Genomic DNA, 26,974 nt, shown 5'->3' on the forward strand with positions numbered 1-26,974 from the left:
ACTTGATCCAAATATTAAACAGCTTGGTTCACAAAGGAAGAGATACAGTAATGACTGACAAAAAAATATACCAAACAGCATATTTTACTTATGCGCCAGCATTTGGACATATTTTTGAATCTAACTGTGGTCCGAATACAAAGAAGTTGTGGCTGGCTTGGGAGCTGCTCAGCACGCAAACTGCTCTGCTAGTGTGTGTCACCCCATACACCAGCTGCTTTTTGCCAGAGCCATTAGAGACACCAGGTGAATGACAGGGGGAAAGCAAAACGCTTGCAGGATAAACTAAGAGCACCACTCCCAAACAGTGATGCTCGAAGCCCCTAAGATGCTAAGTGCTTTCCTTATGGAGCTTTCATTCACACGTGATGCAGGCCGATTTGCTAAACTGCAGGGAAACTTAGTCCCTTCTTCTTATTATGCCTGCAGAGGGAGTTAGCGATTGTGTTTTGGAAAGGAGCATTGCGGCGTGCTGTTAACGCTTGAGACACACCTAACAGTTCTGTAAAACAGCTTTTCGTTTCTGAAACATACTTAGTTTTGTTCTCAGTAACAATGATTTCAGTCTGCAGCTGTTTTCATCCAAGTTGCAACAGGGTAATCGGAAATGGCAATGTGTATCCAAAATACTGCTATTGGGAAGAACCAATGTACATCAAGCCACAGGTTTCCCACAGAAAAATGTATTTTGACATTCACTTAAATGCTGCAGTGATGTAATTCATTACCAAAAGAACTGACAGTCATATGGCTGTCAGTTAAATTGTTACACATATTATTATGTTTATCTTTAGTTCTCCTAGCAAATGTTTTTAAAGTGTTCATTACAGTGATATTGCAAGATACTCAAGAATTACCCTTAACAGTTATTAGAATATTAAACGACTACCTCTGTATTTGACATGAGAAGAGCTAATATGAACATAAAATACCAGATGTAGCTTTCATTATTTTCTGTTTTCCAAGTCAGGTTTTCTCAGTCCTATGTCCCATAACACACCAAAAATCTCACAAAATACAAAAAACATGTTTGAGGGAATGACAATCTTCTTTCACCACCCACAAAAATAAAATCACAACCTAAGAAAGCCCAGCTACTCTAGCAAAACCACAAGTGTGAATTCCTGAAGAAAGGGGCTTTCATCAGCTTGGAATAAATATGGAATAAGCCACTGAAGCCCAAGGACAACTTTTGGCTGACATTGCATTTCAATTGATATGACAACGTAACTATGGTAATGGAGGCTTTTCTAGCATACATAAGCTTTTAAATACAGCATAAATGTTTTCATTGATGCAGTGTTGGATATTTTGACGTCTGTAAGAAGAACCTGGAAAGCCGATTCTGCGTATCTACATCTACACTTTATAAGTGGTCTGCCTAGGAGGGCCATTCAACACAGTCTTTAAGCAATGGTGGTCAACTGAACCCCCAACTCAGATGTTTTTGTAAACGTCAGTCTGAATTTTCTGAAAAACATAGTGATATTATGGCTGTATATTCCGGTAAGTGTTCATTTAGCCCTTGACTATATTTAGTTGAATTAATCCCTGTTATTAGCATGGGGTTTCTATGTGACCAAGTCATCCACCGACCTGGACAGGTCAGACTTCCTAACAGCTGTTTGAAATGCATGACACATTCTGACAGAAGAGGCTGTCAAGGCGTGTAATGGAGGAGGAACTTTTGTGGGAAATACCCCTTAATTGTAGCTGCTGCTGCTGAATCAGTCATACTTCCTTACTGCAGGTAGATGAGACACCAGAGGAAGTTTAGCTTTTCTAGCTCAAGACAGCAAGTTTTACCACATGAATTTACATAAAGAATTGCAGTAATGAAATAATCTAAATGCTGCTCTTTAGTCATAAATGTGCAACACCTGTTCCAACCAACATGGAAAAAAACCTGAGTTTTTCTGGGAACAAAATATGGCTCAAAACACAAAACATTAAATTTTGGATTGGTACAAAGGCTGTGTCACTAACAGCATAGAACAGCTAATCAATTAATTGAAAGCTTGTAAGCACAGACAGATCTTTCATGAACACTCAGGAATGTCTCAATGAGGTCTTCTCACTGTTATTGTTGGTGTGCTAGTTAAAAATCGATTCTAGAATGTAAAATTTAACAACTCACTGCAGAAGCATTTTAAAGACAAATTCGTAATAAATTTCACTCAGTTACATAGATTTTACCTGGTTTTTACCATGAACTTTACAAAACTTCCTACTTTTGAGTCTTCCCTACCTTAAACACATTAATTTCCTTCTGATGGTAGAAAGAAGCTTCTAAAGTTTGTGAGCATTATTTGTTAGTTGTTTGTCTATTTGGTGTCTCATCAATAGGACCAACTACGTCAAGTGTTAAAGTCTTGCTTACATTATGAGTAATTGACTGTTCCATTTGGCGTATCTTTACCAGCCCTAATTTCCCTTGGGCTTTGTATGCTTGTTGCATGTTGTGTACTATCAATTGGGGACAGCCCGTGTGTCTATTTTTAGCAGTGACATGTTACACAGCATACACAAGGAAAGATGCAATAGCTATTGAGCAAGAATACAATGTGATTGAATAAACATCTCCCACTGACCTGTCCTTTCTGGAAAAGTTACTGGTTATATCCATTTTCTCAGTGTTTACAGAAGAAAGGCACAGCTTTGCCAATCACAGGCTTTAAAAGCTTAGGCTGGAGTTTTCAGTTCACAGCCCGGTAAGACGGCATTTAGCCTGCCAGAATAACTACTGCAACATGTTTCTCAGGAAGCTTCAGGTTATTCCTATCGCACTTCCACATCTTAAACTACACCACACAATCTGTTTCTCGAGTTTTATGTTGATATTTCTATCAACATTATCATTATTACCTGCAAGGCTAAGCTGTAATTATTAAAATGTCCAATGCTGAACAAGCCTCGTAACCAGTATATACACATTCCACCTTAACAACCCCTTGTTACATCATCTACTGTGTTAATTAGTACAAGGTCACAAACCCTTCTGGATCAAAAGCAAACTACTAACTACAGAATACAACTTGACTGATCTCTGAATTCCAAGTGGCAAAATTCCTCATTAACTGGGTGTCATTAAGAACTAAGTTTCCTTCTGTTTGTAGTTGTTTGCTATGATTTTAATATAGTTAAGTAGTAAAAATGTAGGCAATTGCCATCACAGTCATGTAATTTTCTTTTACAAGCAGACGGATAGCAAAAATGATGAGAGCCATTAGAAAAGACTTGGCACCTCTGAAGTTACAATCAATATACAAGCTAGATATACTGATGCTTTAATATGGGATGCTAAAAGCCATTTTCTTGGCAACTCCTCTAAGAAACAGTATTTGAAGAGTAGAAGCAATACCGAAAAAGTTCTACTTGATAGATGTATCCATGTGGTTCATGAATTACATCAGTCTTGGGGGGCGGGGGGGGGGGGGGGGGGGGGGGGTAAGAAAGGAGAAAAAAAGAAGAAAAAAAATCCCCACAACCCCAGAGTCTGGAATTAATTGGAAGAATATGCTGTACCGTGGACCTTCTAATAAGTATGTAGTATGCATGTTCTAGCCTTCACCTCATCCAAAAACACGGATTCAAAGACAGGAAAACATAGGAAGAAATAAATCTGCCCAAATGCTTGCAGCCAATTAATGTAACTTTAAAAATTAATAACTTTATATGTTATATAGAGTTTTATAACACAAAACTATGTAAAACAACTGAACTGTGCAACATTTTTAAATGTCGGTGCTGATTTCAAACTACTTTTTATTACTTACTGTATCTGACACAGTAACTCAGTTGCAAATTAATGCACTTTCAGAAATGGGAAACTTCGCTATCCCACCAAGATAGAAAAGTAGTTCCTGTAAACCCTTCAGTCTCAAAGTTAGCATAAAAATCTTCCATTGTGAGAGTCTAGCATTTTAAATTTTGAGCAAATTTGCAGTTTTGCTTTCTCTTTAAATAGCATTTATGAAGGTTATTAAACTGCAAATATTTGCCTAAATTTATATACCATTTTCCTAGTTACAATTTCTGTCTTTGCATTTACATGAATCAAAAATAAGTGAAGAGATGCTAGCTCAATTTTCCATCAACATGTTGGGGAATACGGCAAAGGCAGATACGCAAAGGAAAGGAACACAAGTAGTACAAGGTTGGTTAAAAACAATGACTAAAATGCATCAGAAACCTTTATAAAAAATTTAAAATTTCAGTGAAAGTTTGCACTCAATATTATCCTACAGAAGCTTTAAACCTGCAGTAGCAGGAAGTATGGAGTAGATTGCATTAATTAATCAAATCCAAACCTACTTCAATTTTACTCCCCTGTATTCAGGTACACCAGAAATTTTCTTTTTTTTTTCCTTATCTCCTCTATTGATACCAAAACCATTGTTACAGTGACAGCTATTGTTCTCTACATTTCACATCTGTGATCAGGGCTAAACATATCGTTTACACATAGACTTAATGGCAGAGCTCTGATTAGCATTAAATCTCCTCATTTCAAGTCCCCAGTTTGACAATATTCGTCCACCTAACAGACTCCTGCTGTTAGCTTGGGAGTCTCTGCACTGGCGCAGTAAATGCTGTTTTCCAACATCATCACAAAAAAAAATCACAGCAGATAATTGCCTTTTTTCAGTACATTTGAAATGTTAGCAGCAACACAGTTAAAGAAGCTTATAGAGACAGTGGTGGTCTTATTATCTTATGCATTGAATACTTCTCCTGGTATGTTGATGTAAGACATGTCGCTGCAACAAGAGCAAGGTATTTGATTCAAGGTGGTGGTGACGTGGGGAGAATCAAACCAGGAGACACTGCATTCTTGTAGACCAGTAGATAACAAAGTTGTCATCTACTGAGACTGAAAAAAGGTGGAACTGCTTCTGCTAATGCAAGTTTGCCATTCATGGTCAATTTATAATGCAAGTTACCCGAAATAGTTAGAGATGTAAACAGAAAGAAAGCGTCAAACCTTCACGACCTACACCAGAACACCAGTAATGCTCCGAGACAGGCTGCAAATTAAACCTCAGCTTTCCCAGTAGTTTCATCATAATATTACAAAGGCTCAGCAGCAGCTTAAACAGATAGCTGCAGCCTACCTAGCAGAGCAAACCGAGGCTGCCTGAAGTAAGTTTTTCTTTCGTAGTAGGACCTGCAGGAGGAAGACAGATGAATGTTTGTCACATCTATACCTCACATTATACTTAAGAAATGCAATTCTTTGTTTGCATTGGTTTGGTCACTGCTGTTTCCAAAGCCTGAAAAAAACTCAGCCTTTAACAAAAAGGCATTTTATTAACTTGTGCTCTGCTAAAAAACCTTATTTTTGGCCTCAGCTCTTCCCAGAGGAGACAGCATAGATCAGAACTAGTACAGCCTGCCAGCACGTTACACGACGACACAACAGTTACATGGTAAGACAGGAAGAGAAACTAGGAACAGGTTGCATTATGGAGTACTATGACTAAAAAGAGAATTTTAATAGCGTATGGTTTTGAAGGAAGTTATTTTGTACATATAATACACATTAAACAAATACATATTGACAAAGGTTACTGGCAAGATGACTTTATTTTTTTTTTCCAAACTGTTTATACAGCACTGAATGTTCTGGTGACTTTGTTTTTAGACCTGAAATAAGGTAAAGCCTATATGCATATAGGTGTTCATGTATTGTAAACTAGAATGGGCTGCCCAGTGTTCTTTTCAAATTTTCGAAATTAAGAATTGTTATGACTTTTTCCCCAGAGATATAACAATCTTTAGTTTAAGAAAAAACCTCAATACCAACTTGCAGTTGATGTTTTATCATGATGTCATTACCTTGTCTTCTATTAACCCACCACTATTCATTAATTAAATTATATTGACTTTAGACTGCAAGGCTTTTCGATCAGGAGACAATACAACATATTCAGTGGTTGTAAAGACCTACATAATCTGGGAACCTGTGAAAGGATATTCAAACCACTGACCACAGAAATCATAATATTTGGTCTCTTATTTTTTGTAAATACTGTAAATACACAGCAGCGTAACAAAAAGTTCCTTTTAAGTGGTACATCCAACACAGCAGCAGGTCACTAACATGGCTCCTGGAAAAAAATGTAAAAGTGTGTCCATTCTAGATAGGATTGTGAGCAAATAACTGTGAATCGTTACTTTCATCCTGCGTAGAAGGTCTCTTGTTAACTGCTAAATTTATTTTCCTGTTTGGACAGGAAATCATCTAGCTGACAGTATCTCCGATTTCATTTAAATCATTTCTCGAAGTAATCTTCCAGAAGCAAAGGTGATCTTCCAAAAGACAGCAGCTTTAGATTTATAAATTTATGTTCCTTATACTTTCAAAGGCTTCATCATGGAACCAGGTTTCAGTAAACATACTAGAGTTTTGCAAAGCCTCAAAAAGGCGCTTATAGTCTTCTGGGTATAAGCTACGCGATTCAGCATTTTCTGGAATTTCTAGCTCTCTCAGTAATTTGCCAGCATTGTCCAAGCTCCATGAACTGAAATAAACAAACAAACCATAATAGAGCATTTCTTTCTGTGAAAAATTAAGACTAAGGAACAGTATCTAAAGGTCCACTCTTCCACAGCTTCTAGAAGTTAACACGTTCCTACAAGACAAGTTACTTTTTTGAGAAATTAAAGCCAAGGTCATTTTCAGGAAGATGATTCAGCATAGCAGGAGTTAGTGTGACTTACACCTTCCAGGTATTTTCTTCTATATATAAACAGACATATCCACCGCCTACATCACTGCTGTGAAAACTAGACCTTTTATAAATGCATATTTACATCAACTATTTCCCAGACAAGAAAATGGTGTATAAATACACAGAATATGCATGTTAGAAGCCTCCAAGGTTAGTTCCACTTCCTGGCCAGGGATCGAGTGGAGATTAGGTACACCACTGAGTTTTAAGAGAGAAATCCATTAAGGCTCCTTGCACTTGCCTTTGCTAAATGAGTTCCTAAATTTATTAGCTTCCTCACCACCCCACTTCCTGGAAATTAACTTTCATAAACTAGAACCAGCAAATGAGATATATATTAATTATTTTCATTAACAGGTTGAAGGTCAAGGCTTTCAGACTGCAAACACTTCCCATTTATGGGAAAGAGAAATCTACTGATTATAAAGTGAATAGTTCCAATGTAATACCAAAAAGTATAATTAAAGAGTTGCAAAATTGGTAAGTAAGTCTAAAGCCTAGGTTTTTAATTAGATAACAAAGTCATTTGAGGACATCCCCACTCCACCTTCAATAACCTTCAGTTGGTTTTGCTTGTGTTACTTTGATGCCTGTTATAAACTGAAACTCTTTTTCAGCTTTTAATTTCTATACCTGCAAAAATCTTGCTGACTTTATTATTATGTCTGTAAAGCGAGTGAAAACTTCTTGCAGATACATGACCTCACCTCCATTGGAGGTACAGACAATTACTGCACATCTACATTCTAAACACTTGTTAACCTTCCTGTCAAATCAAGTTTTTGTCATCTGTGAATACAGGCTAGAACAGTCCCTAAAATATTGTATCGTGGGTTGCAAAAATGAAACCTTCTATTCTACATGTAGATAATTACAAAATTTCTATTTCAGCTGCAAATAAATACTGCTTTGAGAATATATATTTTAATATTTTCCTGTATTTCTCTGCAGAAAAAAATATAAAAACTGTAATTCTTTCTTACTTACTTAAATTTATCCATAACTCTAGACCTAGGTTTAGCAAAACACTGTTTCACCATGAAAATAAAATTTGATGAATTTGTGGGCTTCAAGCTTCCTGTAAATAGGTTTTGCTGAGGAGTCAGTCGTATCAAGCATAAATGGTCATTTGGCAGCCACTGCAAGAAAAACAAAACAAGTCACTGAAAAGTCACTTCTAAGACAATCTCTCTCTTTAGCTAAGAGTAAGCATTTCATCTGTGCCACCAGTAACATTTCTTAAAGAGTTTTAGATGTCTTACCAAGATGATTTCATTGGGAGCTGAGGCTTTAAAATTTTCTTCTAGAACAAAGATGCTTTACCTCCCCCGCCCCCAAACAGGAAAGGAAACAAAACAGACTTACTATCGCTTCAGTTTTATTTTTAAGACTGAGCCTTCTTAATTGGCATAGGCAATACAGACTTAATGTGAGTTTTCAAGAGATTAAATGGCCTATAGTATTCCTATACTATGCAAGGTATCAGATCACATCACTTCAACTACCTGCCTTTTGTATATGAAGATGGAATTATTTGAGTGTAACACTAAGACAATATTGCAATTTGAGAATTTTATGAAACTGAGAAGGAGTGGAGTCTCTAATGGAAATAAATGTACTTCTGCATTGGCAGCAATGGATCTACTGTCCAACAGATCTCACATCTGTACTTCTCCTAAGGCTGCCACAATACATCTTACACAATCCACCCGATACGCCTCTCTGTGTGGCTTTACAGCAACACACCTAAGTGCGTAAGGCACACCCTACTCACTTAAATTCACTTAGTCACTTATACTGCACAGTAACATTTGAAACAACACTTAATAAACTGCCATAGCAGTTTTCTGGGGAGGGTGAAACCAAATACTAAGTAAACTTGCTTTTATTTTTTTGGTATTAAATAGAAATATTTTTTATATTATACAAAGGAACATCAGTACTTCTTTAAAAGACAGAAATAAAGAACTTTACACAAGGTATTTTTCCACTTCTCAAATTTAAGCTTTGAGACTCACACTTTTCAGCAATTAACTAGCACACGGAATCTACACCGGACATGTGAATAACCATTTTAATCAAAACCAGCAGCATACTGATTGTGCTATTAATGGTGGTAACACTTGTTTTGTTCAAGCTGGTAGATGGACCCTGTCAGTAAGTCCTTTTTCAAAACTTTATCCGTTCACATCCCTTTATACTCTTTATTCACTATATTTTTCCATCACAGACAATAAAGATACTAATTTCTAAGCTAATAGCATTAATTCACTCCACTTCTAATGCATCTACGTGCTGCCCATAAGTTTTAATTAGAAGAACACTTCTTAAAAAACACGTTTTATAACATTTATAAATGCTTTTATAAAATTATTTTAACTTTAATTAAAGTGGTTTAGTTGCATCTCCAAAAGAAGAAAAGTACACACAATGATCTTACCATGGTTTTCGGTACCGCCAGTGCCCCATTTTTCAAATTAGTTATAAATGATGACCAAGGTTCCTATGGGAAGGAGCAAATATATTAAAGAATATAAGTGCTTTGATAGAACAGACCAGACTATTTCAGACGAATGGGACCTACAACGATCATCTAGGCCAAATGCCTGACCACTCAGGGCTGACCAAAAGTTAAAGCATGTTGTTAAGGGCATTGTCCAAATGGCTAAAACACTGACAGGCCTGGGGCATCGACCACCTTTCTAGGAAGCCTGTCCCAGTGTTTGATCACCCTCTCGGTAAAGAAACACTTCCTGATGTCCAGTCTAAACCTCCCCTGGCACGGCTTTGAACCATTCCCATGGGTCCTATCACTGGACACCAGGGAGAAAAGCTCAGCACCTCCCTCTCCACTTCCCCTCCTCAGGAAGCTGTAGAGAGCAATGAGGTCGCCCCTCAGCCTCCTTTGCTCCAGACTAGACAAGCTCAATGTACTTAGCTGCTCCCCACAGGACATTCCTTCCAGCCCTTTCACCAGCTTTGTTGCCCTCCTCTGAATGCATTCAAGGACCTTCATCCTCTTAAATTGTGGGGCCCAGAACTGCACACAGAAGTCCAGGTGAAGCTGCACCAACGCTGAATACAGTGGGACAATCACCTCTTTTGACCAGCTGGTTATACTGTGTTTGATGCACCCCAGGGTGCAGTTTGCCCTCTCGGCTCCCAGACCATGCTGCAAACCCATGCCGAGCCTGCTGTCAACGAGCGCCCCCAGACCCCTTTCTGCAGGGCTGCCTGCCAGCCACTCCTCTCCCAATTTATACTGGTGCCCAGTGTTACTGTCCTAGCTGCAGAATACAACATTTCTACTTGTTTAACTTCATCCCATTAAACACTGCCCAATGCTCTAATCAATCTAGATCCCTCTGCAAGGCATCTTGTCCCTCAAGAGAATCAGCAGCACCTCCCAGTCTGGTATCATCAGCAAACTTGCTTATGGTGCATTCAACTCCCACATCTAGATCATTGATAAATACCTTGAACAGGACTGGCCCTAGAACTGAACCCCAAGGAACACTGCTGCTGACCAGTTGCCAACCAGGTGTAGCCCCATTCACTGCAGCCCTTTGAGCTCTGCCCTTCAGCCAGTTCTTCACCCAGCACCGTGGACCTGCTCATCCCACAGATGGGCAACTTGTCCAGAAGGATGCTATGAGGGACTGTATCAAAAGCCTTAGTAAAATCCAGAAAAATTCCATCCACCACCTCCCCTTCATCCACCAGGCAGGTAAGCTTATCACAAAAGGATATCAAATTAGTTAATCAGAACTATCCTTTGTGAATCCATGCTGACTGTGCCTGATGATTGCATTATTCTTTAAATGCCTTTCAATAGTACCCAGTATAATCTTCTCCATATTTTTTCCACATACTGAAATTAGACTAACAGGTCTGTATTTCCCTGGGTCTTCCTTCACACCCTTTTTGTAGACTGGAATAACATTGCTGGTTTCCACTCAGCAGAAAAGCCTCCAGACTCGCAAGACCTCTAGTAGATGTCTGAGAGGGGTCCTGCCATAACATCCACTAGCTCCTCTGGGATGAATCCCAGCAGGCCCTGTGGACTTCTGAATATTAAACTGATACAGCTGGTCCCTTACAAGTTCAGTGTCCACAAACGGGGAGTCACTGCTCCCACACTTAATAGTCCTCTGACTTAGGGGACTGGGCAGCCCAAGGTCTATCAGTACTATTAAAGACTGAGGCAAAAATGGCATTGAATGCCTCCACTTTTTCTTCATCCCTAGTAGTCAGGTGACCATCTTCAACAAGTATCATCTTATTCTTCAACTCCTTAATATATACTTTGTGGTGTAAGGTATTTGGAAGACAAGAGATAGTGAAACTTCTGATTTTAGATTAGCAAAACATTTCAAGTACAAAGGTAGTTCCTAGAAAAAGAGAGGACAAAAAGATAAATCTAAAAAGCATAAAGTTAAAGTTGATGGCCATGTGCTTATAGGAGGTGGGGGGTCAACATAAACTTTATAACTAAACCGTAGCACATCTGACAAGGTAAGGTAGTTATTGACTAACAGGAGAAACAGGCTTGCTTTGAAAGGAAAGGCAATGAGACTCAAAAAAATATTTCTGCAGAACAGTTTAGGAAGTCAAAAGCATGCATGATGGCAAAACACAGAGTACATAGCAAGGAGCAGGCTATGACAGATTGGAAGAACAGTCTTCGGGTCTCACACAACCCTCAGCAAGATGGAAAAGACTTTCCTGTTGCGCAAATGTCTCTTTCTTATTTACCAGCTTCTGAGAATAGATGTTGAGTACAGTGGCTTGTAATGAAAATACCGATATCACAGCTAAAAAGGACGCTGCTTAACTGAAAGAATTTTACACAAAACATGACTGTTCCAGGTTTTTACATCCAAAAGTTTTAAATAGTTCTCCAACTAACTTGAACACCAAATTAGCTTCCAATTAGTTTATGACAATAGACCACTACAAACTCTTTTCTAGAAACATATCCATAGCATTAGACCACACCAGCTGGTACAAACAAAACTTACGCTATGCAGCAGCTCAATTTCACATCCTACTTGCCAAAGTACAGTAAGTGCTTGGTAAGCCCTCACATCCCCAGGCTTTGCCGTTAATACCTAATGGCAAAGAAAGAACATTTGTGTTACAAAAACTACGATTGCTTCTTTATCTAAGCAAAATCCTGATCGATAGATAGAGATATATACATATAAAAAGCGGCAAGAAATTCAGTTACGTCTAGAAGTCCAAGGTGAAGTTAAATTAGGCCTCAAATACATAATCTGTCCTGTTTTAGTACACCTTGTCAGAACACATGATTAGAAGACATTCTGGCAGTCTAAGTATTTCTTTGCAGCAGTTATTTGGATAACTGAATTGTGTTGGAATTCCCAGCTTATACCTTCTGGTGCCTTTTAAGGCAGAGAAGTTTCACACAGAAGAGAACCAGGGATTCTATTTTGTATAAAAAGCTAACATGGGCAGAATTAACAGCTTGCACTGCTAAGATAATATTCCAAATAAGACATACAAGTAAAGCAAGCCAAACATTAGGTGACCTCACTGAGCATTAAGCAGCTTGCATAGTCATCACCTTCATCAATATTACAGATCAGACAACTCTCAGGGAAAAAAAAAAGAAAAACTTGAGGTTATACTCAAACAAGGCAAAGAAAAAAGTAAATTGTAGCATGGAGATTTAACTTCTCAGATTTAGAGAGCCTTGTCATATGATCAACCAAAAAAACCACTAACAAAACCACCCACAAAAACGAACCAACAGTGCCCACTAAAAGAAGGCTCCAATTGCTTTTTACTTAGGTACACAACTCTCATTTAACAGGGTTCACAATAAAACCTGAAAACTTAATTAAAAACCTACAGTCACTGCATTAAATGAATACGCTGCCCCCTATTTGCTCAAAAATCTGGCCTTTAAAAATATACCATTTAAGTGGATATTTCAGTGGTGTCCAACCTGTCATTTCACAGAAGAATAAACATTTGATTTTTTCAGTAGGGTGTTAGACACGAGAGCTTGTGCAAGCACACCTGCAAGTCTTTGCTTACTTCAAGTAATTAAAGGGTTGTGGCTCTGTATGAACCTCACAGTTTTAAGGAAAGAAAAGGTACCCTTGAACTATAAGCACAGTTCTAAAGGTTTGGGACAGCATCACTTAGAAACACATAACCCAGAAGGCTGCTCTGCACCTTAGTGTAAAGAACCTTAATAAGAAGGTGTGTAAATCACTCATTTTGCCTCAGTATTTTTCAGTACTGCACACAAAAGTGGCTCAGAGGTCAAGTGCATCTCACTGAGTATGGTATTTAGCAACTCTGAATTCTCTTCACAAGGAGGCATTTTAAATTCAGTCTTCATTGATTATTACCTGCAACTAGTAAACATTTTTTTGCAAAAGCCTGTTACAGAATTTTAACACCTCGCAAGTTACAATGTAAAGCAGGCAATCTGCTGCTGCATACCCTTCTCAAGCCTTCATGCTTGTAAGATTTGTGGTTATGTGACAGCAGAATGTTTCTTGACAGTGCTATGACTGCATAAAGAGAGCAAGTAGGAAACAAGCAAGACTTAAAAATTCTGGCAGAAAAAGCAATTCACTAGCAAAAACATGAACTACACAATACAAATGTTACTATATTCTGTGAAGTACTACTTATTCTTTACTACCTGTAAAATCTCTTACACAAATCTCTTACCTTGTACTCTTTTTCACTTACAAAGACGTTGAGTTCTACTCTTCCATATCTGTATATCGAGTTGCATTCATACAGGGCAAAAAGAAGTCTCCAAAGTACATTCCTCTCCTTTTTTTGCGGTAAAATTCCAAAAACTTTCACAGGTAAATCTGTTTCAATAGTGGGTAAAAGCATCTTTAAAATTTTGCAATATATACTAGATAATCTCATTAATGCTAATGTCTATCTCATTAATGCTAATGTCTAAACTATGAATAATTAAGAAAAGAAAGCACATCAGCTCATGTTCAAGAATGAATACGATTCAAGCTTTAGTCAAAGCTAAGTCCAGTTTGTTAGACTAAATCTTTAACGAAGACAATCAAATATCTGAGATTTCATATCGCCACAAGGTTTTCTTGAAGCTATTAAGAACCTAAATAAAGCTGAAATGTAGGAAGTAATACACATTAATCCAGCATGTATATAAAATAGAACATATACCTCAAGCAACTCCCAAAGATTTTGCCAAACTGCCTATGCGCCCTTCCAGTGTATTTGTAACATGCATGATCATTTACATATACCTGCCCTCCAAGGAACTGCTGCTACGCCCATGGCTTCAAAAAGTTTGTCAGAACACACAGCAGGTGGTTTCACCGTCCCAGTCACCAAAGGATCCAGTCTGAAGAAGTCACCATAAATTACCTTTAATTGTCCATCCAGGCTATTCTCTAGAGACTGAATAAAATTAGTTTCAGTTGAAGAAATCTGGATGCAGTAACCTGTCTTGCAAACCACCCCACCCAAACAAAAAAACAATGTTCAAGCCCTACTTAAAATTGTTACCCAGTCAACAAGAGTCAAACCTCAGAGCTGCTTCTTAGAGCTGATAAAAAGAATATTTTCCTTCATTGTACAGAGCATCTTGACATTTCTGTGCTGTTCAACTGGAGCTTTAAAACACATTCTTAAATTGTTATGATGTTTTGCAAAAAACCCTATACTCAGCTAAACAAAGCACCGCATTTAACGATTTACAGCTGGAATTCTCCATATACACAGAGAGAATGCATTTTATACACATTTCAAGTCCGGTGAGTCTTTGGTTCCAAACTTCTACTTTACAATGCCGTAATACAGCCCTTCTAGCGCAACTTCTGCAGCTCTGTGTCTACCACCCTTGAATCCACACAAACACAAGACAAACACTAGAGGACAACATGTGCAAGTGTCTTAGTATCACCAGTCAATTGCAGGACAACAGATTAACACTGCAAGATAATCAGAATAACCAAGGCTATTCTTATAGGTTTCTTCAAGCTATATGCAGACATCTTTCTTAAACATACGTAACTAGGATGACTCCAATTAGCTTTAGCCACAAATTTATGCACGAAACTATTCACAGCAATACTACGAACTTGAATTTCTACATACACAAAATGTCACATCAGTTGATTATTAAAATGTCTGTGGCTGAACGTGCAATGTAAACTCAACCAGTGCTTACTATTATTGAATGTTATTTCAAATGTTACAAGTAACAATCACTGGCTAATTGCTTTTTGATCCAACAGCTATTATACAATTTTATGTTAATTTCTTATTTTCCCTTTGATTGAATTTTAGCTATGCGCTACCAAATCAGAAGTGTACCTGTAAGTTTGGAAGAAAAGCTGAGTTACTCTCCAGAGCGACCACTCTAACACCTGCATTGAGCAGAGTTCGGGTCAAGATTCCAGGACCTGAAGGGGAAAAATAAAAAAAGTTTTTAAAACTGGATTTTTTCTAAGTCATTTTCCCAACACAACACTTGGAACACACCACCTTCAACAAGAGATAATTTGTGTCTGTTTAAACATACTTCAAGAGTTAGAAAAAAGATTTACAGGCAGCCTGCCTGAGCTTGCTCAGCAAATTACACATAAGCACAGCATTACAATCAGATACTGAGGAACATTATATCCGATATTTCAAATATTTCTACTCCTTTTTCTTCTGTCAACTGAAACACACTTTGAAACTTTGCCCATATTATCTCTACAGGTAAACTACCCTCTGCAGGGGTATTTTATCTGTAGATATGTAAATGCAAAAAAACATTAGGTAACCGCAGGAGGCTAGCTGTGTTAAGGGCCCACAGTCCTAAGTGTGCTTTTACTGACAAAGTGTACCTACAAAACCAAAAATATTACCTAGACAGACACGTTACTTAATCCATACCCAGTTTTAACACCAGTGACTCAAGCCTCCAGCCTGAGCCCCCGCTCACTCCCCAGCCCTGTGCAAAGACCCTGCTGCCACCCAAACAGTGCCAGGACACCCAGACGGTCCCACCAGTCGCCAGCGTTCGCCCCGCGAAGGCACCAGGGCGACGGGCCCGGGCACCGGGGCAGCCCCCTGCACCCCTCCAGCCCGGAGCGTCAAGTACCGGAGCCCCGAAATCCCGGGAGCGGCGGGGCCCCGCCCGCTCAGCGCCAGCACCCCGGGGACCCGTTACCGCCAGCGGCGAAGGCGGCGGTGCACACTGACCCTGCAAGGTCACTGGGGCAGGCCGAGCGGTGCCACGTCCCAGGGGACGGCGGAGCCAGCCGCCGGAGGGCAGCGGGAGGGCGGGTGGAAGGCAGCTTCGGGGCCGCTTACCGGGCGCGCACTCCAGCACGACGCACTGAGCGCCAGGCCCGGCTCCGCTCCGCAGGCAGCGCTGCACCGTGCGCGCCAGCTGCGGGCAGGCGATGAAGCGGCGCAGCGACGCACCGGGCCGGTGCAGCTCCTGCACCAGCCGCTCCGTCTCCGCCGCCTCCGGCACCCGCAGGCCCGGGCTGGGCCACTGCCCCGCCGCTCGCCTCGCCGTCACCCACCAGCACGGCGACAGCCCGCACAGCAGCGGCCGCAGCCCCGCCGCTAGAGCTGCCTCAAGGAGGCGGCGGCAGCCCGCAATGCCCGGCGGGGCCCGGCCTGCAAGCATCGCCATGCCGCCGGCACCCACCCAAGCACCGGGCGCGCGATCGCCGCGGCAACGGCAGCGTCACTTCCGCCTCCCCACGGCCTCTCTAGCGCTCTTCCGCTCTATCGTCGGAGGTCTCTCGTCCCGCCGTCCTCTCTATGGTGCCAGCCCTGCACCGCCGGGAGCCTGCGGCAGCGCGGCAGGACCATCCCCCTCACCTCCACGCCATGCCGGCTGGCGGGTCCCGGCCGCCTGAGCTGCAGCGGGGCTGAGGTGAGCCGACAGGGGCTTTAGCTAAGGGAAGGAGGAGGGGAAAAGGAGATGTTTCCCCCCGGCTCTGCGCACCGCTCGTCCCGGCCGTGAACGGCGGCTACGGGGCGGCAGGGGAAGGAGGGGTGAGGGCCGCTGGGCGGAGGGCGGGAAGGTGCGGCGGGGCCGGTACCTTCCCGCCCTCCGCCCGGCGGCGAAGCTGGTCTGTGAGGAGAGCGAGCGCGCGCGGGCGGCGGTTAAACAGCCGCGGCGCGCGGAGGCCGGTACCGGGCGGGCTGAGCTCTCACCTCACAGGAATTACGGCAGGTGCCGGCGCCTGCGATTCCTTCCCCCACCCCCCAGGAGCAGAACCTGAGGGGGAAAAAAAAAATAAATGCGTGGCGACAGGTACTCGTTGAAAGGAGGAAGGTTCCTGCCGGGTGGAGCGATGTCTGGTAGGTTTTGTTGGTGGAAGTCCCAGGAGCTACGTTATTTAGTTTGAGGTTTGCTTGGGTGTTTCATGGGAGGCTTTGATCTCCGCGTCTGCAGCTAAATAGTCACTTCGGGACTCGGTTCTTTCTATCGCCCTGCCGCCCTCAGCAGGTGCAGGATCCTGCTCGATCAGATCCACGACATCAGCCCCTCTCAGCTTCTTTCTGCCCGGTACCGGCTTGCAGCGGGGTAAAACCAGTAATTCGATAGCAGCGACATTATCCTTTCAGCAATTTCCCTAATGCCTTGACGAGAAAGAACTTTCGAAACGTATTCGAGGTCTGTGGAACTGGAGTTCATCCTTCAGGGATACTGTGCTCAGACCTGGCGGTGGCGGGTGAGTGACCGCGGTGTGATGGAGTTACGGGGAGGGGAGAGAAAATCCTCCCAAACGTGTTTCCCTGCTCCCTGCCTAGCTGCTACAAAAGGCAAGAGAGAGCTGGCAATCGCAGAGTGTACTGATCTTCGAATTAACGGCTTAAAAGTCGACTTTCTGCATGAGTTTGTGTAAATTGCTTAACTTCTTATATCTTGCTTCTCTGTAAAGTGAGAAATTAACGTGTGCCTACTTATTAAACAGAGTAATTTTGTTTGACGTATCTCTCTTATTAAACAGAACCTGGGACAGAAAATTGTGGCTTTGCTCTTCTGTGTTTGGTGGATCTGCATGTGGCATGAAGAGGGACTGGGATGAGTTTAGGAAAGATTGCAAATGCCTTGTCAAATGTGGCAGTTCTTCATATCCACAGTGTATTTTTAAATACTCAGCTCTTTTATACTGAATGCTGTAATAGTTTTCCCTGTGCCTTAAGGGAAATGGACAGACTGTTCAGCTGGGATGATGGGATAGACCTCAATCCATTTTTAAACGGGACTTTGTTTTTAATAGCTTTTTTCCTCTCTTACTAATTAGTCTGATAATTCAGTAATTCATAGGACTTCTAGAACGTCGAGCAGAACTTGGTTTTCGTCGAGCAAGTGTTTAGTAATGTCCTAATTTGACATTCCTTATCAAAGTTTATTGATAGCTATGGCCACAGAAAGGTTAGGTATAGTTACTGTATTATCATGTTGTATTCCATGTATTTTAAGATTAATTAAAGCATTTTGAAATATTTTGTTGCCTGTCAGAGCATTCAGGAGTGCTAGGGTTGTCTTTGAACTGGCTGTTCAGAGTAATTGAGATTATTTAGAGGGGTGTTTGCTAAGTAAAGCCAAAATGCCCTAACATTCTTCATACACTGGAAATTATACACTTTTCTTCATTTTTTAATTCACTTTAGCTTAGTGCTTGCCTGCATTGAACCATAGGGTAAATTTATGACTTTTTTTTTAAATCCTTGAGAAACTGTTGAAACATTAGGAAAATGGTAAGTTTTGTACATTTTATGTTTAGAATTACAAAGAAGAAAGTTGTTGAATACATTAAAGTGTATCCGAAGGACATTTGAACAGTTATTTTTAAGTTAATGACTTACTGTGGCATATATTTTCTAGTGTAATCCAGTTACTGCCGCATGCAAATATTTGAATTTACAGTCTTACCTCACAGAGCCTTATGTCTCTGTAATTTAAGTGCATTGTTGGGTACTCTGAAGTTGTTTCCTCCCAGTTAGTGTTTTTTGACGTAAATCAGGGAAGGAATCAAAAGGGTTACCTGTTTGATTGGATTCCATCCTGTGCTTGAATCAAAAGAGCTCATTAGTTGGATGGGTCAAAAAGATAAGTAAAGAGATAATTGTTCTTCTCAGTGGTTCTTTTCGTATTTATTTTTACTTGGTTCCATTTACAGTTTTATCTTTTGAGTTAATATTAAAGCATTGGTTCTTTATTGTTATTTTGCTAAGTATTAACCACTTAGCTGCAGTAAATATTGACAGGCATTTCTAAGTAAGGGGGAAAATTGCAGTAGTACATGGATCTTGATCTCAGTTTTTCAAACTCTTATGCTGATACTTTATTTTAAGTACAAATTCAGTAGCATTCTCATCTTGCACGTAAATCCCCAAGGGGTGTGTGAACAGAAGTTCGCAGGATCGTACTTTTTCTTGCCCCGGTAGCAATACTTAACGTTAGTGTCTGCTGTTTGGCTTAGAATACAGATTAAGTTTGTTAGCATCTAATTACTTCAGAAATTCTTTATCTTTCTATTTTATTCACTACATCTTGTTATATCATTAACTCATTTGTAAAATTTAAGATTTATTCTTCATATTGACTGTTCTTTTTTTAAATTATGCATATATTGAAAGGCTTACCTGTTACCAAATACCACTTCTAATGTGACTTTTTTTAAAAAAGCTTACAACAGAACTGATGTTCAGGAAAAGAGCTGAAAGATTTACTTAAGCGTAGTAGTTTTAGTCATGTGAAAATAAAATAACCTGCTACATGCTTGAATTGGCAGAAACATCCCTGTGCCTTGCTGAGATGCAGGATGTCACAGAATTCTTGTTTCCACTTATTTTATTCAGCATACTTCAATAATCTTGTTGTAATAGTGTGGATGGTGACCAAGGAAAATAGTAGGAGTGGTAAGAGATTTCTTCAAAAGTGCTGTAAGTGCTGTGCACTCAGGAAAATCGTCTCTAGGAAGAAGTGTTTTTGAAAAATCAGTCGGAGAGTGGCATTGTTCTTTTGTCCTATTCCCTCGTCATCTCTGACCCCCACTGCAGGGCTATACATGCACAAAGGAAATGTCCCAGGGACTGAAGTAGTATTTAATCCCATGTCACAATAAGGTTTAAGAACCAGTAGTTTGCAACCTGTGGGTTGTATTGGACATCTTCCTTCAGTGTGAAAATTGGTCTTTATAATGAGGTCAGCAGTTTTAATTATAGAGCCATTATGCTCTATGAACTTTAGTTTACAGCTTTTCTGTGTGCATTCTGTGGACAATGAAAAATGGCTGGACACTTGCATTTGAGGTGGGGTGGGGTGGAGTTTTTCTGTTGTTTGGCCAAGCTATTAGTATTAAGGGAAATAAGAATCCAAGGTTCCTTGGAAGCGTGCCTACTCCATGTGACAGTGTAGCTTCCAGCCTAGCCTGGAAACGTGATTAGTAGGCAATTGCTGTCCATTAAAAGTCTGCTTGATCAATTGTGTCTGGAGAGTGAGTGCTCAGGTACCAATTAAGTGAAACATAGCAAGTTAGTTCCTTGAGATTGTTTCTGAGTGCTAGGTATATGGTCATGTATGTTAATATAAGCTTATTTGGGAAAAAAAATTGTTAAACCACTCCTCCTTTGCTGTTTTTCTGGTGTAATAACATGCTATTTAATAGGAAAGCATTTTCACACCAGGTGCAAATTGACTTTGTAGCCTTACAAACGCTGCAGCAAAGTTCACAGCTCACAAAAGAGCCATTCAGCACAAAAGTAAACATTTTTTGATGAGCTGATACCTTCAGTTCTGTCCCTAGTGATGCTAATAACAGTGCCCATGTCTTATTTTCCTCTTTTAATGAACACTAAGCAGCAATATTTTTGACATTTTCAGTGGAAAGGCAAAGGGTTCTGTCGTGTGAAGACTGTTGCATAAGCTGTGTATTGTAAGGCATTTTGGCAGGGGTACAAACTTTCTCACTGTGCTATATCTGCTCTGTGTATACAGGGAGACTCAGTCCCTAGGGCTATCAATCTGGCATCTTTCATCAGCCGTAAATTTACTGCAAATATTTTTTGTCTGCATGCTTAAAGAAGTGCTATTAAATCTTTGTGGACAGGAGTAAAAACATTCAACTAGATGCATCTTCTGTTTACTTCTCTCTGAATTCCTCTTCGTTGAATTCTGATGAGCACATTCTGCTGACTCAAATTCACTCACCCCATGTTTGTGTATATGTCTTGTCCTAAGTCTTTATTTTGAACGCTTTGGCTATGTTATCTTGCTCAAGAGCTTGTCACGCTAAAGATTTTTTTACTTCTTTTTTCATTTTTTTAAAATCTACTTACTGTATAACTGTGATATCTTTAAACATGTGTTGCTAACTTATAAGGAAGGTGTAGAAGAGAATGATGTTAGTGTCAAATATTTCTCTAGACAAATTTTGGTGTGTTGCATGCTTGCTTTTTAGGAATGGAGTTGCTTAGGAGCGTGAAGTTTTTTCTGCTGTTGTTCTAATACACTGCTCCATCTGTCCAAACTGAATTGCTAATGTGTGGCCTTACGATGTGAGCTTTAACACTGCTTATCTCTGTCTATGGGATTGGTTTAATTTTCATGTTTTATTTTGTTTGGACAAATAATATTACACTGCAGGGCAAACTGAGATTAATTCATAATAAGTTTGGGATTTAAAAAAAACCTGAAACTAATCCTTTTATTTGTTCTATCTTTGCAATATGAGCATTTTAGGAAGACTTTTAGGGTTACTTGATGAATATCTCATTGAAATAATATGAAAATGTGGAGTACACATTTTGGAGGTTCTTTCCTAATGTTTAATACTTGGAATTTTGAGTGCTTTTAGCCTCAAAGTGAGGGCATGGTGATCTTACTACTTTAGACCAGTATTTCAGCTGGACCTGCATCACAGTTCAGGTTAGTTCATTCCATTACAGCATTACAGTTGACTCATGGCAAAATAAACAATTGGGGTGCATCTGTCCGGAAAGTTAGAAGTTTGTAAGGTGTTCAGTAATATTTTGGCATCTTCCTTTATTCATGTCTTTATAAAATAAAGGGACGTTCACAATGCAGAGCTTACACATTAGATCCCAGGAAGATTTTATGACAGCTGGCATATAAAAATGCCCTCTATACAATGTTGTCTTGGTAGCTGCTTAGTTTCTTAGCTGGATTTCTCTTTTTTTTCCGAGGAAGACTATTAAAGTCTACTATTTTAGCACTGACATCATTAGTACAAGGAGAAATGGTAATCATTCACTGTCTCTGTACGTTGTAAATCTCCTCCTGTCTTGGAATCATTTAAACTATCTCACTTTGGATTTTAAGTGAAATTAGTTTTTATCTTCTTACAGCCCTGATGATAGGTGTTATTAATGTTTGTGATATTTGGGACTTTCTAATGGAGAGATGTTTGTTTTTTAATGGAAACTGCTACTTAAAGTGGCCTTGATAATAAGAGTTTTCTAAAAAACTGATCTAAACCAGATTAGATGTCTGTAAACAGACATCTAATTACAAACATACATTTAAATTCTAATAGAAAAAATGATACCTCTGCTCTAGAAAACGTCTCCAAGATCTATTAATCAAAAGTATGTGTAAAGTATTAGATATATCTCATATAGTCAGCATCTATTTACACTATTAGAACTGAAATGAGTTACCTTAATAACTTTCTGTTGGAAAGGGGAGAGTTGGAACAGCACTCAAAGCTAAATTCACCACCGGGTTCGAGTGGTTGCAGCTTCGTTGACTTCAATTAAGTTACACCAGTAATTAATTTTGGGGGGATTGTGATTTAACATCTTAAAGGTTAAAGGTCTTTTCCGGTTTATACATGATTGAATTGTCAATTGCACATTTAAAGGCAAAAAACTTGAACAAAACAGACACTTAAATTTGGTCCTCTTTACAGTCCTTCTATGATCCCCTTTACGAAAATATCTATTGCTCAGTCTTTTTAATGTACTCATCTTTGTTACATCCCTGTGAAATAAAACAGTATTTTGTAGTTAAGAACTGCATTAAAGATGATGTAACAGTTTGACCGAATTCACGGAGGAGGTTCAAAAAAAAGAAAGGATTTGATCTCAGTCATTTGTATCTGACACTCAATAATGTAGAAACTAGACCATCCTTCTCTTCTGAAATATAAAACCAACTGATGCAACATTTTTGTAGAGCTGCTGGATATTCTAATTTTCTAATGATGACAATTATTGAAGCTCTAAGAGTTAGCTCTGTTCTTAATTAACCTTCTGATTGAACCTACAGGTTTGATAACAAAAGGACTGCAGGTATGTAATACTTGCAGAAAAGAACTGTTTCATAAATTTTATGGACAGATTTCCATTCTATTTGTGGTTGCTTCTGGCCTTGATTTAGGATCTAACTGAATATTTTGACCATGCTAATTTTTTTTTTTTGCATTGATGAGGGCTATAAAACTTGCTCATCCCTCAGGTATAAATTGTAGAATTCAATCTCACTATGAAATTCAACTGTCAGAAAGTCTTGAATGCTCTCATTTCTAAAGATGGGCAGTTTTTAGGTAATTGCCTCATTCTTCTTGTATCTCCATTTCAAGGGACTGTATTCTGTCATTTCTGCCTTGTCATATATTTTTAAAGTTATTACCTGAGATCATGAGGGATTTTAGATCATTGTGCCTTTCTTAGCTAACTCTTATGAGGTTATAGGATGTATCAGCTTTCTCAGGACCTTGTAAAGTAAAGATTTGGATAAGAGTGAGCTGAGCTGAATAATTCTCATAAAAATAGTCTGTACTTACTTGCAGGACTTTTGTTGGGTTTTTTTCTTAATAAGGAAAAAGTACTCATCCTAGAAAGGATGCATAAATTTGTCTAGTAGGAGTTTTTAATTTTTGTTATACTTTGTAATCAAACTTGCATACATGTTCTGAAGTGTAACAACAATCTGAGAGTTCTTCAATTAGAAGGAAAAGGTAAGAATCAAAAAAGGCAAATTTCTTCTCCTCATAAGACTTAAAAGGAGTTTTGCGCACCCTGAGGCAGGACCAGTTGCTTATAGGTTATTCTTGACCAACGTTTGTCTAGACTGTTGATGAAAGTGTGGCAGTGATGAGAATTCTCCATCCTCCTAAACCAGTCTGTTCTACTGCCTTTCTACCCCTACCTGAGATTTGTCTGCAGCAGATCACCAGAACATGAACAAAAAATGAACACATCAAATGGTGAGGTCCCCTTTTATACCTTTCAGTGAAATTTGTCCTAGTGAAGCTTGAAACTCAAAACTCTCCAGACACTTGGGGAGCTGATCATTGTGTATTTTGAGTGCTGAAAAAGAGCTAGTTTGTGTGAAATTTTTGTCAGAACTCTGCTGTATGTTCTAATAAAAGATACTATTTGTTCCCAGACAAACCCCTTGTATTTAACTGCTGACTGAAACATATTTTCATAGTAATGTTAAATGTGGAAGAGTAGGTTATGCCTGGCGGTATACGTTTATCATTGTTTATTAAAGCTATGAATAAGCAGTATGACTAGGAAGCGTAGAAGTTGAAAATAGCATGTGGAACTTCCTCTCAAAACCTCACCATTCCTGCTGTTTATAGTTGTAAAGATCATCATGCCTTGAAATGCCACTGCCACTTGAGAAATGTCACTTCAGTGTCAGAAAGTGCCAAACCACCAAAGTGTTCATGCTCGAACATTTCAGTAAATACAGTGAAATTTGATAACCCACTCTCACATCTGAATACTACTCGGAGAACAGCAGACTTAGCACGTTTGAAGAGATAGACCTCCGAAACTATGTATCTGACAGAGAAGCAGAAAACATAAAGATGTTTTTACCTCTAGTGCATTATTTCAAAGCTGAGCATAGGGCAAACTGAACAGTCAGGAGAAAATGAGATTCTTTCATAGCGAGGCTATCCAGTAATGGGATTGTATGTAAGACGATCTTGTGACATGACAAACTACTAAGGAGTCTGTGCTATAACACAGCACAACAACATGGTAGTTTTTTTCTGCAGAGATGGCAGATTGGGTAATGGAAGCATACACAGATTTGTATTTTCCTTTCTTTAGAAACAGCAGCATTCTAACCATTAAGTGTTGCACAAAACACAATTCAGAGCAGAATTCTGCTATCTGGAGGTGGTCTGGCTTTGTGAGATGATTATAGCTAAATGAATTGCCTACCTTCTTCATCTGCTGTCTCTTTCCTTCTGCAGCAAATGGTGTGATGGTCATGTACGCCTTCTACAACTTGTACTTTTCTCTGGTTTTCTTTGTTGGCTGTGGTGAGGCAAAGGCATTGTAATGCGATCTGGTGATAGTATTGCAGGTTCTTTAGGTGTATCTTGTCTTTCACATCATCAGAAGCAAACAGATGTTTGCAGAAATTGCACCTGCATTTTCTCAGAAAAACATAGGGACTTTTTGTTTGTTAGCTCCTGTAACAGCATAGTAGGATTCCTCTTTTTCTTGCAGGCTAGTGCACTCGCAATGGTATGTTGTATGTAGTTTTCAGATAGTGCCATATAGCTACTCTGTCATGTAGAGTTCGCTGCATCTTCATTTTGGTAGTAAATGTAATTGTTCATAAAATGAGATCAACATTCTTACTTGGATGTGGAAACTAATGTGCAACTGTAAGAATTTGCAATACGTGTTTTGATTTTGTATTCACATTGGTTTGTATTAATTTTTAGAAGATTCATTATTAATACGGTAAATTAAATGTGGTCTTGTAAAGTATCTGTACACCAGCTATCAGGAAGATCAAGAGATTTATTCTTTTTAAGAAATATATGTTTATATATTTCAGTGTTTCTACAGTTTTCCTTTTTTGTTGTAGTGGTAGAAGCATCAACTCTGTAAAGACAATGGTATAAAAAAATCCTGTTTCCTTTTCACAGAATCAGTGTGATTATTTTTTTCTACTTGTATTTTTTTTTTAAAAAGGGAGAAAAACAACAAAACCCCTGCAACAATAAAGAAAATTAAATTCTCTTAGTCCTAGGTACTATCTAGTTTTTTACCTGTCCTTAAACCTGAGACTTGCTTAGCTTCTTCTGTGAAAGAATGGGGATTCCACAACATCTCTAGACAGCCTGTTTGGTTGTTTATATGACAACCTTTTCTAGGCTAAATAACTGTTACTACATGTAGTGCTGTCCCTTCCTCTCTAAAACTCTTACCTGCCTGTGATCTAGGTTCTCATATTTGTGCACATCTTGTTTTGTGTATATTGTGCACGAAACAAAAATACGGGGCTGTAATTGATTAGTGTCTGGTAGGACATAATGAATTCTCTTGTGCTTGTAATACCTGCTGTATTGGATCTCAGGGGGGTGGGGGAAACTCTTGGACTCACAGTCAGTTTTCTGTTTGGTATCTCTTTACGATATGGTTTTCATCAGAACAGAATCTGTGATTCTATGGCTGGTTAATCTATATTTCATATAGATGTGCTTCACTTACTCTAAAATATACGGTGTGTTCTGTTTGTCTTAGTGAATTTCACATTACTCCTTTTGGAGCACATATTGCTACAATTAATTTTGAATTAAATCCTCCAAAATACTTATGACTGCTGTTAACTGCAGATTTTACATAGCTACTGTGTTTTGTCATCAAAATGAATGAAAAGATTCAGTAGAAGCAACACTGGGAACCAATCTGAAATGCCCATTCAATTTGAATAGAGCAATATAGGTGATATAGTGGGGAAACTGGCTTTCAAAGAATTAAAAGACTTGAATCTCCCTACTTAACATAGAATAATTAAGTGGCATGGAATGAGAGAGGGAAAATAATGTCTTTGGCAGAGGACCTATATGAACGCAGTCAAATGGAATAAAAAAATTATTTGTCATAAACTTCTTGAATGTTAGAACATTTTTAGCCTTTTGCCAGCAGCTATGGTGTTACAAACTTGATCTCTAACATACTTCTGATATCAGTCAATGAAATAGTATGCTATATATTCAGTAAACATTCACAAAAACCACCTTACAGGTTATCCAGCTTTCCAGGATAGAGGAGCTGTGTTAGTGTGAGGTTATGGGGGATGCAGTGTCATTTGTTTGTGGCTTTGGTTTGGTGTTTTTTTAATGCTCTCTTCAAATGTTGGCTGTGCCAGCTCAGGAAAGATCCCAGTTCTTGCTTTTTTTTAGAACACAGTCCAAACAACTGTATTTAAGCTTACGTTTCCTTGGTAAGGATAGATGGAAGAAAGG

The 26,974-nt window shown here is 39.3% G+C and overlaps 2 protein-coding genes across 9 annotated transcripts in view; one reads left to right on the plus strand and one right to left on the minus strand.

Annotated features, from left to right (window-relative positions):
* Window positions 1-5,567: 5,567 nt before the first annotated feature.
* Window positions 5,568-16,472, minus strand: TFB2M (transcription factor B2, mitochondrial). Of its 2 annotated transcripts, none has more exons than XM_056342484.1 (8): window positions 15,960-16,472; window positions 15,084-15,172; window positions 14,012-14,165; window positions 13,446-13,594; window positions 11,756-11,845; window positions 9,175-9,237; window positions 7,722-7,873; window positions 5,568-6,524 (listed from the first exon to the last, which is right to left on the minus strand). In XM_056342484.1, exons 1-8 carry the CDS (start codon window positions 16,399-16,401, stop codon window positions 6,338-6,340), a joined length of 1,326 nt encoding a protein of 441 aa, XP_056198459.1. In that variant the 5' UTR covers window positions 16,402-16,472; the 3' UTR covers window positions 5,568-6,337. The 2 variants fall into 2 exon arrangements, with proteins under 2 accessions (XP_056198459.1, XP_056198460.1); XM_056342485.1 differs by having other exon boundaries at window positions 16,071-16,465.
* A 25-nt stretch (window positions 16,473-16,497) lies between these two features.
* CNST (consortin, connexin sorting protein) overlaps window positions 16,498-26,974 on the plus strand; it is a 50,775-nt gene continuing 40,298 nt past the window's right edge. Inside the window, exons 1-2 of one of the 7 annotated variants that reach the window (XM_056342476.1) lie at window positions 16,503-16,647; window positions 17,224-17,452. Coding sequence is in view for 2 of the 7 variants with exons in the window: in XM_056342474.1 (XP_056198449.1) it covers window positions 17,018-17,078 (61 nt within the window). In the remaining 5 variants the exon portion in view is untranslated. Of the gene's footprint in view, window positions 16,648-16,844; window positions 17,079-17,223; window positions 17,453-26,974 lie in introns of those variants that run through there. The other 6 variants (XM_056342482.1, XM_056342480.1, XM_056342481.1 and 3 more) reach the window with 6 other exon arrangements.

This window comes from Falco biarmicus, chromosome 6 (assembly GCF_023638135.1).
Source record: "Falco biarmicus isolate bFalBia1 chromosome 6, bFalBia1.pri, whole genome shotgun sequence".
Taxonomy (NCBI): domain Eukaryota; kingdom Metazoa; phylum Chordata; class Aves; order Falconiformes; family Falconidae; genus Falco; species Falco biarmicus.